Genomic DNA, 15,454 nt, shown 5'->3' on the forward strand with positions numbered 1-15,454 from the left:
CGTTCCTGTGAATTAGTGATGTGAGACATACGTCTAGTTTCCTTCTAACAAGTCACATAAACAGACAATTATAATGATAACGTAATAAGGCACTTACTTTTTAGTAACGCACACATGCCCAAAGCTATCATTAGTAGTTAAGGCAATGCGAGCGCAAGCGGGAAAATGTGCCAGGGAGTTTAACGATTGTACTTGGGCTCTCTTATTAAAGAGAGAAGTTTGTCCGGCTCAGTAACACCTTAAACTTACATTGTCCGCAACAGTAAAATGGGCTAATTCTAGGTGAATTTATGAGGCGGAACTGTTGTTAGAAAATACAACTTTTTAGAAAATAATTTGAAATTGACAAGTTGAAACATAGCTTATAGATAATTAGCAGGCAGTGTGGGTTAACTGTTCTGTTACGTAACAATCACATTTTGGAACAGTGAATGCATTCTGACATCACACTCGTAATGGGCGACCGTTAGAGATAATTTGGAACTCACACATGACAAGGTTTTAAGCTAATTTTTACTCCTGAATTTATTTAGGCTTGCCATAACAAAGGGGTGACTTACTGACTCAAGACATTTCAGCTTTTCATTATTAATTAATTGGTAACATTTTTGAAAAACACAAGTCTACTTTGACATTATGGGGTATTTTGTGTAGTGACATTTCATGGCTTGCGTAAGATGTTACATAAATTGACAGTGGCAGCAATTTTACTTTGATTTCTACTCTATGGAAATGAAAGACTGACTCAACATAGTGCTGCCTGCTGTCTGTGTGGTGGATGATGATATGTTCCTGTTGTGGGTAGATTCATAGATAGAAGAAGAGAGAGATGCATCATGCAGTTGGTTGATGGTGCAGAACTGTAGGTTCTCACAACCAGGTCCGGTCCTGGCCGTTCTGCCGACCTAGGTGAGACCAAAAAAATGACCACCCTCCTATACCCCCACAAAACTAGAATAGTCTAAAATACTTATTTTCCAGATTTGAAAGTTAGGCTCATTTTAGGTTCTGAAAAGTGAAAATACTTAGTTCTGAATGAAAGTTGAAATTACGAAATTTACAGACACTGAAAATATGTATATTTTGGGAATTGATTATATGGCTGAATTTCAACTGCACATATTGTACATTCTCAATGAAGTAAGCGTTACATCACAATAATACTTTTTTTCACCATGTAATATATGAAAGAGGAGCTAACTGAATATTGCAACAGAATATGTATCCCTTTATCTGGCACACCAAGAAATAAATATCATATAAAGTATTTTTCAGAAAAATATTTATATTTAGCCTTAATATAGGCATAAATTAATTGTCTTTATTTGCATACATTTAAATGTGATAGACAACTCATCACAAACATCTCATCTCAACCAGCTGGTTGAGTTGCCTAATTAGGATAAACAAATGTTGTATTGGAATTTGCATAGACTTTTTACATCATAAAAAAATATATACATTAATTAACATGAATGTCTGCTTCAGTTACTGATAATGGAAGACAAGACAGGTTAAATGAGGACTGATATGAAATAAGAATAAAATAAGATACATTTGTGTGTCAAAATATGAATTTTCAAATACATGTAAATTAACGTGTTTAACTGTTTATATTTCTTATAAACTGGGTTGTTTGAGCCCACAATTCTGATTGTCTTACAGCCATGGTATATCAGACCGTATACCAAGGGTAAGACTAAACATTTATTTTTACTGCTCAAACTACTTTGGTAACCAGCTTATAATAGCAATAAGGTACCTCAGAGATTTGTGGTATTGGCCATATACCACACCCCCTCGGGCCTTAATGCTTAATTATACCATGGCGTTGTTGAATCGTCATTTTTGATTGGCTTGAAGGGAATTCTAGAGCGTGCATTATTTCCCTATAATGTACAGTATATCAGGACGGTAGAATTCAATAGCTATAGTTCATTCTTACATGTTTTATGTTTGATCTGCTTTTGAACGAAAAAGTTTAATTGAAAACATTATGGGTGTAACAGTATAACTGTAGACCGTCCCCTCGCCCATACCCGGGAGCGAACCAGGTACCCTCTGCACACTCCACAAAAGCCGCGGCCCTTGCAGAGCAAGGGGAACTACTACTTCAAGGTCTCAGAGCAAGTCATGTCACCGATTGAAACGCTATTTAGCGCGCACCGCTGACTAAGCTAGCCGTTTCACATCCGTTACATGGGCATTGTTGAATTCGATTTTCCAAATAGCATGCTAGGACTGATGGTTTAGTTAGCCAAACTGGCAATTCTGTTTGTTTGGTTACCAAGGCAACGACGGTAGCTGTTTAGTAATCTTGCTAGCTACTTCAGTGGATGTTGAACATTTCTACTTGCAAATGAACACATTTCCAGTGGCAAATTTGTTAAATTATAGCCATGGTATAGGGATAATCAACTCGGGTCTCTATGCATTCTCGAAAATAACGCACCTCCATGGAAGGTTAGTCCCACTCCGCTAGCGCCCACACCTTCCACATCGTTCATTATTTTCCATAGAACGCATAGCCTCTTGTTGATGTTGATTATCCCTTACATATAATGCCTGTAAAATGACTTGTACTGAATAATGATATGAAACATATTAAAGATAACAGGCAGACAGTAAATACTGATATGAATATGAAAATATGTTTCCTATTTGCACAGACAAAAAAAATCACATAACAATATTTATCCATTGTTCATAATAGCTAGCTTTGACTAAATTGCATTGAGCATATTTCCTAAAATGATAAAATAATAACATTTTCATAATTGTATAATTCCAAAATGATGTTTTAGAGGTCAACAACATTTTACAGAGTTGTAATTTCCCATTTTACACACAATTAGTAGTGAAAATGTGTGATTAAGGAGTTTCGGTTTTGCTAACATTCACTTCCTGGTTTTCAATCATTTTTGAATGTTTATTTATTTTATTTGTTTTAACCTTTATGTTTTACAATGTCTGTTTACAATGTTTGCCTACATCAATATCTGTTTAAAAAATACAGGAGTCCAATAATGAAAACCACATGATAATTTTACTAAATGGCATTGGTTAAGATTATAAAATAAATTTGTGATTGGTTCAGATTTGGTCCGGAAATCAAGTCCGGTCCGGACTGCACCAATAAAATGAAGAGAAAAAAAGATGTCTGCTAGACGTCGCCGTTAGTCTGTGTTTACTGCAAGACGTCGCCATTAGTCTGTGTTTACCCTTCCTACAGTAGGGTTTCACAAACTCATCATCAAGCAAAAAAACTGTCGGCTAGGACCGAGTTTGGGCAACCCTGGTCTACAGTGACAGCCCGAAATAGAATTTTATGAATGCCCATCCATGTGGTAGGCCTACCGTTTGTAAAACATCAGTTGCATTGGCTTTGTTAGTCCTGATTCCTGTGACTAATGATTTTGGCTATTTAAGCTCTGAATATCAACTACCCAACTTTTTTTTATCTCCAATTTATGTCCAACTTTATCAGGATATATCCTGAACTTATTTGCAATGAGAATCAATGTGTTTACACAGCGGGAAATGCATAAGTATATTACTTTTCACTGTGACCATCAATTTAAGGATACAAACTTGAAACCATTGCTTGCTGTTTGGGGTTTTAGGCTGGCTTTCTGTATAACCACTTTGTGACATCTGCTGATGTAAAAACGGATCTATAAATACATTTGATTTGAAATCACTGATTATCATGACAATTTAGCCCACGGGGTGAAACTCCTGGACAGCACTTGAGAGTCACCTGATTTTCCATTTCATATTGTCCATTTAACTTTGACCGGTTCTGTTTTTAGGATATGGTGTCATATTCACATCGAAGCTCCTTTTTTATTTGATTGGGCGCGGTTTACGTTAGGCGCCATTTAGGTTAGGGTATTTGATCGGCGAAACGTGTATGATGTAAAATGTGACAATTTCATAAGTTTGATCTTCAGTCTATAGGCTACAGAAAATGGCACATACTCTTTCTACCATAAGCTATAGTCTACATGATTGCTGTTAGATATTTTCTTACGGAACGTTGGTAGAGCGGCGCAGCGGTGTCTCCAACAGCACCCTGGTGCACTGGATAAGCGAAATATTTTGTGCCCCTGCCTTTGACAAGGTGGGCACTCTTTATCACGGGGCGGCATCAGCGCTCACCTAAATAGCCTATATTCTGTACCACTGGGTGAGAGAAATTGTAATTGTTTTCGGGAAAAGTTACGTGAGGTTTTATGTGTTGTTGGAGGTGCGTCTTGGTCAGTTGAGCTCGGAAAATACCGCCCTCGCCAATCTGCCGCCTGGCTAATAGGCGGTCCAGCCCTGCTCACAGCAGGTAGAACCCTTGTTATCCTGCCGAAGCGTCGGTGAATCACTGTTTAGTGTTCCCGACTGTGTACACGTGGAGCAAGGGGAAGCGTGATTACTGTCACCTCCTCTCAGAAACAGAGAAAGTACCAACACTAATTATCTACTTGGTAATCAATTGATTAAGATAAGGGGCATTTTGAGATTATTCACTGCTTGTGGGTTTTTCATTTGTGTAATCATTTCTATTGTTTCACATCAAAATAATATCAAATCAAATCAAATGTATTTATATAGCCCTTCGTACATCAGCTGATATCTCAAAGTGCTGTACAGAAACCCAGCCTAAAACCCCAAACAGCAAGCAATGCAGGTGTAGAAGCACGGTGGCTAGGAAAAACTCCCTAGAAAGGCCAAAACCTAGGAAGAAACCTAGAGAGGAACCAGGCTTTGTGGGGTGGCCAGTCCTCTTCTGGCTCTTCTGGGGTGGCCAGTCCTCTTAATACAGTTTGTTAGAGTGGTGTAGGAGTGTGGTATGCCAAGGATGTGATGCAGAGAAAGAGTGATGGAGAATACAGCTGGCAGTGTGAGTTCTAATTCTCAGCATGGGGGAAAGAAGAATTTCGCTGGCCATTCCTCCAAAACTCATGTCACCAAAGAGATTAATTGTCCCTGCTGTCCTCTGAGTATTACTGATTGGCTCTCACAAAACAGAAACCTTTATCTCATTGGCTCAGGAATTGCCTTTGGACCTTACACTAAACAAAACCAACAATGGACTCCATGCCTCAACTTTATAAGTGACAGTTTCTTCACACAAAGACAGTTTCTTCTCTCTTGAGAACGGTTGGCTTTGTCCTAAAAGACAAATTATTTTCCTGAAAGAATAAAAATGTCAAATGGCTCCTCTCCACAATGTCCCCAATAATTCATTTGACGTGTGGTTATAGATGATGTGGCACCCACCTGGCACATCCTTCTCAAACAGGAAATGGCTTTTGTATTAAGGATATATTTTATGTGTGTTTCTTCACAGTTCACATTGACCTTGTTGTTCCGTTGTTCATAGAGAGAGAGACGACGACAGACGGAACATCAAAAGAGAAACATGACAAAATACAATAATAATGCTTTAGAATAATATGATTTCCTGTAAATAATGGTACTACTCTGTAATTCCAGGTGACAATGCATGCAGAGTGAATTATGGGGGATGCGGTACCCTCTGCCTCTCTATCCCAGGGGGCCGAGTGTGTGCCTGTGCTGACAACCAGCTCCTGGAGAAGAACAATGTCACCTGCTTAGGTACAGTAGAACCATGAAGTGAATTAGCCAGAGTAGTACAATTGCACTGTAGACAAGCTAAGAAATGAACATGGTTTTCTCTCACAAATATTTTGTGATTATTTTGTATGCTTGACTTTTCAATGGAATTAATTCCACTGTGGTTTAATTTGGCTCAAGTCTGTTTCTGTTATTAAAGTCCTTTTCTCTGTTATGTCTGTTAATTAAGTGTCATCAGGGGGGGTGGAGCCACAGCTCTGTAAGAGCGATGAGTTTCAGTGTCGTAACCATCGCTGTATCCGTGCATCATGGAAGTGTGACGGAGATGATGACTGTCTGGATGGAAGTGACGAGGAGCCCCATAACTGCTGTGTGTATTTATCTGTCTGTTGTCTCTGTCCCGCACACACACACACACACACAAACATTCACACACACCACTTACCATGCAACGTTGCATAAGTTGGTCCTTTTTTGCTATCAACTTTTATCTTGCAAAATGTCATTGATACTGTATGATTCAAAGCTGGTGAATATTGCCCACTCCTCTCCTTTCTTCCCCATCTATTTTCCTCAGAAGAGAATTGGCTGTTGATTGAATCAATAAGATAAACACCATGTTAGACGCTTGGATGCTGACTCATTTCTCACTATGAAATATACTATAATGTAATCTTCTGCCAGAATGATCAGATTTGCAAAATCTATTATCTGCCCTGCTGGAATGTCTGCATGCCTTCTATCTAACAAGATTTGAGACATTCTGACCCAAATTCCTGCTTCGCATTGCTGTCTGTCATTTGTACTGAACTCTTCAAGTCAGAAACGGTAAATGTTAGGTTTGTAAGTCCTTTACCAGGCAAATTTCATCCCACAAATGAAATGGTGCTAAGATGATATGAATGTCTGTGTATTTCAGCCAACCACAGTTGTCCCATAGACCAGTTCAAGTGCCTCAATAATCGCTGCATCCCTAAGAGATGGCTGTGTGACGGAACTAATGACTGTGGGAACAATGAGGATGAGTCCAACACCACATGTTCAGGTAACTGATACAATACCTCAGCTTTTTCTCAGATCTGCAGTCCGGCAATTGCATTGTGTTATGTAGTATACTGTATGTCACTGGCATTTTCTAAGTTATGATAATAAATTGATGTGGTACACTTCACTTAGTCAAGTGGACTATGTATAGTTAAAAAATGCAAACCTCTACCCCCTAGCAACTTCAACTTCCTCCGCAGAAAGGTTTCTGCACATCAAAGCATCAAATAGCAGGGTAGTCAAACATTCCTAGTCATGTCTTGCGACACTATACAAGCCAGCAGCCACAGTCAGTGTGATCAATCTCATGTGAAAGCTCAGAATCAGAGAAGTTTAGCACTCTCAAAAGGTAACTTTTCCTGCTATTGAGTTATTGTCAGAATCACTTACGTCTGTTCATACCATAGTGGCTTTTTTCCCTTCACACCTAACAGCCAAGTTGCCAGCCTTGCCTCTTAAAAGTTGTGAGCCTTCCAGGATCAATCAATGGGTGATAAATGTTGCCTTGTCATCAGAATGACATGCATGTTACACACACAGCACCACCAAGAGAACACTGCCCGTGTGCTGTCCTGGTGCTGTGCTGTCGTTGCATGTCTGTCTCACAGACATTGAGTATACAGTGAGCTCCAAAAGTACTGGGACAGTGTCACGCCCTGACCTTAGAGATCCTTATTATTCTCTATGTTTTGTTATGTCAGGGTGTGACTCGGGTGGGAAAGTCTATGTTTTTCTATTTCTTTGTTTTGGCCGAGTATAGTTCCCAATCAGAGGCAGCTTCACACTTCACCATCATCGGAAGAATCTGGGTTTGGCGGATGCCAGGAGAACGCTACCTGCCCCAAAGCATAGTGCCAACTGTAAAGTTTGGTGAAAGAGGAATAATGGTTAGGGGCTGTTTTTCATGGTTTGGGCTAGGCCCCTTAGTTCCAGTGAAGGGGAATCTTTACGCTACAGCATCTAGATGATTCTGTGCTTTCAACTTTGTGGCAAGTTTGGGGAAGGCCCTTTCCTGTTAAATGAGGTTGAGGTCCACACAGAAATGGTTTGTCGAGATCGGTTTGGAAGAACTTGACTGGCCTGCAAAGAGCCCTGACTTCAACCCCATTTAATATCTTTGGGATGAATTGGAACGCCGACTGCGTGCCAGGCCTAATTGCCCAACATCAGTGCCCGATCTCATTAATGCTATTGTGGCTGAATGGAAGCAAGTCCCTGCAGCAATGTTCCAACATCTAGTGGAAAGCCTTCCCAAAAGAGTGGAGGCTGTTATAGCATCAAAGAGGGGGACCAACTCCATATTAATGCCCATGATTTTGGAATGAGATGTTCTATGAGCAGGTGTCCACATATGTTTGATCATGTTGGTCATGTAGTGTATAAGGGAGTTTGTCCCAATACTTTTGGTCTCCAAAAATGGGGGGACTATGTATAGAAAATGCTGTAATTTCTAAACGGTTCACCCGATAGGGATGAAAATACCCTCAAATTAAAGCTGACAGTTAGCACTTTAACCTCATAGTCATTGTATCATTTCAAATCCAAAGTGCTGGAGTACAGAGCCAAAACAACAAAATGTGTCACTGTATGTGACTGAAAGGTTAGTTTAAGGGCTCTGCTCGTTTACTGCAGACTTGATATATGTGATATATCTGTCATGGAGAGATCAACTTAAGCTCCACAGGCCTGACATTGAGATGCCATATGATTGAATGATCAATAGGGGTCTGAACATGTCTGGCTTTAACTTAACACCCATGTGATTGAATTACAATTGCTCTGCTCTCTTCCATGCCTTTCTCTTTCTCAGCCCAGGCCTGTCAGCCCAACCAGTTCTCCTGTCGGAACGGACGCTGTATCCCCCAGGCCTGGCGCTGCGACCGAGACGACGACTGCGGGGACATGTCCGATGAGACTTCCTCCTGTGGTGAGTCAGACTCTCAGTCTGCATTATATGGCCCTGAATCCTGGCGATAAACTCAGTTTTTGATTATGTATGATCGTTAAGGGTGAGTATCTCAAGTTAGGTTTCAGCCCTGTAAGATTATTCACACTAAAACGACCTAGTAGACCAAATCAGAACAAACACTCTCTGCTGTTTATGTTTTTGGAAAGGAAGGACAGTGCTGAGTTTTTAAACGCCAAGAGAGGCTTTCAAAGAAGAAGTGACCACTTTTACGATGACACTGTCAGATCTGAAGATTCTATTGACCTCATCCCCAACCTTGAGAGGAAAAGAAAAGGACATACCGCTGTGAGGTGTAGCTCAGAGGAAATGGTTCAGTGGGAAAGACATCTAGTCTTTTAGTGACCCAGCTACACCAGAGAAGCCTTAAAAGTATTTCAAAATATGCCTCCTGGTGAGACAACAGAATGCTAGCTTGGCTGTTTGAACTCTTAGTGTGTGTTCTTGTCTAGTGCACAGCAGCCGTTTGGTTATATTTCTATTAAAATATAGTGCTTTCCTCTTTTTAAGGAGTAAAACGGCTTGTTCTTAGCTAATTTCTGAAAAGTAAAATGCAATATCCAATTGAACAAACAAAGGTTGTTGAATATGATTAATGAGCAGGCTATTGGGTTACCTTCTAATTGGCATAGTCTTAGTTGTGAAGGGGTTGCATGAGTGTACCAGTGTGCTTATTATTTGGAGAAATAAGAATATATTTATTGTGATGTTCTTGCTATCTATCTGACACTGTTTTCAAGCAGTTTTCCCTAAATCTAATTTTCCTACAAAAATCTCCCTTTGAGCTATTTCTTAATTTACTAGTTCCTTGAATACTTTGTTGTCTCTCGTACATTGCTTGTTTCATTCATGTGAGTTTTAGCAGTTACATTATTAAATAGCCTTGAGTCCTCAGGGCCAGGAGCTGAGCATTCACTTCTTACTCACTGATTAAGGGGAGTTAGAATGATGCTGCGAAATAACACTTATAGCATTTTTTAAAAAAAAAGACATTTTAGTGTGGCAGAATTACACAGTGTATCAAAACTTATATCAAAGTAAGTTGTAGTGCTTGCCATTTTTATGACCCAACAGTTTATTTTGTTTTCATATTTCTTTTTACAGTACCTGATTTCAACTGGCTATACTGTAACTTGTTATCTTTCTGGTACACTAGTCTAATCTCATAACTATACTTTTGTGTGACTTTCATGCAGAGGGAGCTTTCCAGGCCGTAAGTTACATATTTAGTGATGTGAGGTGGAAATAGTTGAATTACTTACAGATCGTAAAAAAACTGGGAAAACACCTTTAAAAGGGTTTTAAAATCTCCTGCCCCTTCACTGTTTGTGGTAAAGATGGCACATGGCAATCTCTGATGATCAGTGCAAGGCCCTGTATAGTGTTGTATCGTCTCTGACTCCTTTGTGTGCTTACTAAGCTGCTTCAATACACAGTCACAAACAGCCAGGGTGTAAGCTGTAATTAAAGTTCATGCTCGACTTCATTCAGTCATAATCAAGCTGCGCTGCAAAACATATTCTCTCTCATAGTGTTGTCTGAGATTCCTCAGGCATTACTGCGCTGTAGGAGTTCCCACAGAGTCTCTGGAAGCTCAATTTTCTCCACTGCAGCGACGGTGGGTTTTTAAAACCTGAAGCATCACGTCGCGATTGAGCCGTTGTTGCTCCTAGACGTTTCCACTTCACAATAACAGCACTTACTGCACTTACAGCTCTATCAGGGTAGACATTTGCCAAACTGACTTGTTGGAAAGGTGGCATCCTATGACGGTGCCAAGTTTAAAGTCACTGAACTCTTTAAGGCCATTCTACTGCTAATGTTTGTCTATGGAGATTGCGTTGCTGTGCGCTCAATTTTATACACCTGTAAGCAAAGGGTGTGGCTGAAATAGCCTAATCCACTAATTTGAAGGGGTTTAGACATACTTTTGTGTATATATATATATGTGGTGAACAATCACTGTGTCCTAACTAATGCCCTAGGTGTCTGTAGCAATAGGGATTCCAAAGAATCAATTACAATTAAGTCTCTGAGTTTAATAAAGCTCCTGCCCTGTAATGGAAATATCTCAGAAATTGAAACTAGGTTGAATGTGACGGGAATACAAATGCAGATCACAAGTATTTAGGGGTATGGCACATCCATATGCGCAGATTCACATTGGCACTCTGAGGCGGTGGAATATTTAGCCACCAGCACCATCAACAGCAGTTAGAGAAAGTTAGCTAGGGTATCTCCTTGACCACACTGGAAGAAGTAAGGAGCAGATGTTGGTTAATTACCATGGTGTTAATTGGTTTTCAGCAGTTAGCTAGCAGAGACACTGTCTGTCAAAGCAGCACTAGCTGGTGTGTTTAGGTGGTGTGTTTTTCCACCGAGCGGTGAGCTACGCTAAACTCCCAATGGGAAAACTGTCTGTGTTGTTGTTGTACTGACACAGCTGCCACTCTCTTTTATTGATTAAAGCAGCGTTTCTAACACAGAGGCATTATTTCTCTACATTATTTTGGAATAACCCAAAACATCTGGGGATGAATCATGTTCTTTCCGTCTCCGATTTAATTAGATGTTTCGTGTTAACCTGAATCTGTATTTTTTCGCAGGTCTCATTGATCAGACTTAAATATGAGTTATGATCAATTGAGTCCTAAATGAGCTTTTCTACCTGAAAACAAGCATCACTCGCACATACAGTATAAATAATGCCCTGTCCAAAAGGTGCATGCAAATTAAGAGTGCCATTTACAACAGCCACAATTGCATCCAGTATTAGCATATTCATTAGGCATATTTCCATTAATTTTCATGTGTTTATCATAACATTCAGTGTTGCGGTAGCTCTTAACTTGCTGCAGGTAATTTATTTTGGCCTGCAATACACATATAGTCAAAAAGATGAGTAGTGAGGACTAGGGTTCTGAACCCCTCCCTCTGCAACTAGATCCTGGACTTCCTGACGGGCCGGCCCCATGTGGTAAGGGTAGGCAACAACACCTCCGCCACGCTGACCTTTAACACAGGGGCCCATCAGGGGTGTGTGCTTAGTCCCCTCCTGTACTCCTTGTTCACCCACGACTGCTTGGCCGCTCATGACTCCAACACCATCAAGTTTGCTGACTACACAACGGTGGTAGGCCTGATCACCAACGGCGATGAATCAGCCTACAGGGAGGAGGTCAAAGACTTAGCAATGTGGTGCCAGGACAACAACTTATCCCTCAACGTCGTGGACTATAGGAGAAGGACTATAGGAGAAAGAGGGGAGTGCATGCCCCCATCCACATCGACGGGGCTGTTGTGGAGCGGGTCAAGAGCTTCAAGTTCCTTGGAGTCCACATCACTATGGACTTAACATGGTCCACACACACCCGCAAAGTCGTGAAGAGGGTACGGCATTACTGAAAAGACTTGTCATGGGTCCTCAGATCCTCAAAGTTCTACAGCTGCACCTTCGAGAGCATCTTGACTGGCTGCGTCACCACTTGGTATGGCAATTGCACCACCCGTGACCGCAAAGTGCTACAGAGGGTGGTGCGAACAGTCCAGTACATCACTGGGCTGTTCGCCATCCAGGACCACTATATCAGTAGGCGTCATAGGCCTGAAAAATTGCCAAACAATCCAGCCACCCAAGCCATAGACTGTTCACTCTGCTACCGTCCGGCGAACTGTACGGGAGCATCCGCTCTTGGACCAATAGGATCCGAGACGGCTTCTACCTCAAAGCCATAAGACTGCTGAATAGCCAGACTGCTAAATAGTCAATTAATGGTACCCAAACTGTCTGCACTGACTTAATCTTGCACTGACCCTACGCACACTCACTAGACTTTATATACACTCCATATACTCACTCACACACACTACACTCACTCCCACACAAAACCCTCACACATTCACATACACTACATGTGCGCACACACAACACACACACACATACCGACACAACACACATACACACAGACACCGAGCTGTCTGTTTAAACAACTAGCACACAGCTTAGACACCCATGCATACCACACAAGACATGGGTCTCTTCACAGTCCCCAAGTCCAGAACAGACTATGGGAGGCACACAGTACTACGTAGAGCCATGACTACATGGAACTCTATTCTACATCAGGTAACTGATGCAAGCATTAGAATCAGATTTAAATAACAGATAAAAATACACCTTATGGAACAGCGGGGACTGTGAAGCAACACAAACATTGGCAGCAGCTAATGGGGATTCATAATACACACATACTGTACATACACACACTTTTACACTCTTCATTTGCTGCTGCTACTCTGTTCTTTATTTTACTCTTATTATTATCTATTCGGATGCCTAGTCACTTTACCCTGCCTTCATGTACATACCTACCTATTTCATTTTTAATTATTATTTTTTAACTCTGCATCGTTGGGCAAGGTTCGTAAGCAAGCATGTCACTACGAAGTCTCCAGCAGTTATATTCGGCGCATGTGATAAATACAGTTCGATTATGGAGTGTTTGTAATGAGTTTCAGACAATGTATTTTCAGAATGAATGTGGCCCTATGGGTTTGAGGTTTAGATAACAATAGTTGATTGTCTCTCTGCCTTTGTGTCTACAGCATTCCCGACCTGTGAGCCCCTCACCCAGTTCAGCTGTTCCAATGGGAGATGCATCAGTGTCAAGTGGCATTGTGATTCAGGTACGTTTCTACTGAAAACCTATAGCAGTTTCTCCCTCAACGACCATCCTTGAGAATCTGGTATGATTGTACAGAGCTTCAATAAAGATGAGCAACTTTGACGTCAGAATACTCAAGGACAGAAGTTGAGAAACACTGAGCTACTGTACATTTCATGAACCTCATATAACCCACAACTTTGAAATCAACCACTGTCTCCTTATGTAACTAAAGTGGTTTGGAAAACCACACCCATGCGCTGAGTACTATAACCTTGCCTGTAAGTGAAGACTTATGTTACCTCCCCAAGCTAATGCATAGGCTTTAGCTTAGCATGCTAACACAGTTTAATGATATGCAGGAGTCAAACCTAGTCAGTCACACTTACTCTTTTTCTTCTGTATCCCTAGATGATGACTGTGGAGATGGTAGTGACGAGGTTGGTTGTGTCCACTCCTGCTCCAACACCCAGTTCCAGTGCTCCAGTGGGAGGTGTATCCCAGACCACTGGGCCTGCGATGGGGACAACGACTGTGGGGACTTCAGCGACGAGAACACTACTTGTGGAGGAGATGGAGCTGGTGAGAGAAACAATGCTGTTATTTGTAATACCTGTATTGTAGCACTTTTTGTTAGCAATTACAAGATTATGTGCCCACAGTTAAGATAAACCATGCTGCTACTACTACCATGAATCCATAATGAAAATTATACTCTAAATGATAGCTCCAACCCTCATTTTGTCAAATACATTTTGCACTAAGTATCACGTTATCTATCTCAGCATGAGGTAGATGTTTCAAGTCAGGCTTACTACTCCTCATTACTACACATGTATCAATGATTGTAACTATCAATTATTCAATTGCCATTTAAATCAGTAGAAAGATTTTTTTTTAAGATAATGATGAGTTCAAAGTAACTATTAATTGGCCTGGTCTAATGTCCTTAAGTCTTCATCCTCCTCACTCGGCTCTCGCTCGGCTGATCTAATCTCATCTACTCTTCACAAGAGTACAACCATCAAGAATATTTTAATCTGTTATAATTACCCCAGAAGGCTGAGCTGGGCCCGGCCGGCTGGAATACTCACAGCTCACTAGCCTGTCACTAGAATGAGGAAGCTATTCATCAAACCGTGTCCTGATGTCAAGCCTGAGCCCCAGCTCCAGCCTTTTCCTCTCTACTCTAACACAGTGTAGTGTTGCTGTGTTGTGGGCCACCCCAGGGGTAACAGCTCTGGCTCAGCAGGCTCTGACTCTTATGGAAATCCTTCTGATCTCTGACATCCAAGCATTAAACGTGTTTTCTTTTTGGAAGTCATGTTTTTTTGCATAGAAAAGTCTTGGGTGGGCTGCCAAACTGTTTTGTTAGGCAGCCCACCCATGTCCAAACAGTAAAAAAAAACAAAAAAAACTAGATATAAAGCATGCAGGAAAGGTAATGGACCTATATATTTTTAAATATGGTCCTCTTTGAGAACTCATAATTACCAAAATAAAGGCTAGACAGTCAGGGAGAATCTAAAATTCAAAACATTATGCATTCAGGAGTATTTTGCTCATTGATTTTGTAAGCATAGCATAAGCCATGGCAAAATGTGTAGAATTGCAGGAAAATAGCTTTAAAATCGCACCAATGGCCACACCCACTGCCATGCCCTAAGCCCCATTTTGATCCAGAAAAAATCCTGGAAATGAAAAATAAATTATTGGCAATGTGGAAGTGGTTAGGTTATATACAGTCGGTCTTGTGACTACTTAGCTAGCATGATTCTAAATGTAATTTAAAAGAATATATATAACCCAATATTGTCAAAAAACAAACAAATTTCCGCTGTTACATAAGGATTCTATTTACAGTGCCTTGTAAAAGTATTCATCAACGTTGGCGTTTTTCCTATATTGTTTTTTGGGGGGATTTCATGTAATGAACATACATAAAATAGTCCAAATTGATGAAGTGAAATTTAAAAAATTACTTGTTTAAAAAAAATGGAAAAGTGGTGCGTGCATATGTATTCACCCCCTTTGCTATGAAGCCCCTAAATAAGATCTGGTACAACCAATTACCTTCAGAAGTCACATAATTAGTTAGATTGCACACAGGTGGACTTTATTTAAGTGTCACATGATCTCAAGTAGAGGTCGACCGATTATGATTTTTCAACGCCGATACCGATTATTG

The 15,454-nt window shown here is 40.6% G+C and overlaps 1 protein-coding gene across 1 annotated transcript in view; it reads left to right on the forward strand.

The window, feature by feature from the left end:
• LOC139401164 (low-density lipoprotein receptor-related protein 1B-like) overlaps positions 1-15,454 on the forward strand; it is a 430,219-nt gene that overhangs the window by 237,819 nt on the left and 176,946 nt on the right. Inside the window, exons 15-20 of the mRNA XM_071145604.1 lie at positions 5,491-5,613; positions 5,822-5,962; positions 6,512-6,637; positions 8,447-8,563; positions 13,208-13,288; positions 13,678-13,848. Coding sequence (XP_071001705.1) covers positions 5,491-5,613; positions 5,822-5,962; positions 6,512-6,637; positions 8,447-8,563; positions 13,208-13,288; positions 13,678-13,848 — 759 coding nt within the window. The remainder of the gene's footprint in view (positions 1-5,490; positions 5,614-5,821; positions 5,963-6,511; positions 6,638-8,446; positions 8,564-13,207; positions 13,289-13,677; positions 13,849-15,454) is intronic.

This window comes from Oncorhynchus clarkii, chromosome 3, assembly GCF_045791955.1.
Source record: "Oncorhynchus clarkii lewisi isolate Uvic-CL-2024 chromosome 3, UVic_Ocla_1.0, whole genome shotgun sequence".
NCBI lineage: Eukaryota > Metazoa > Chordata > Actinopteri > Salmoniformes > Salmonidae > Oncorhynchus > Oncorhynchus clarkii.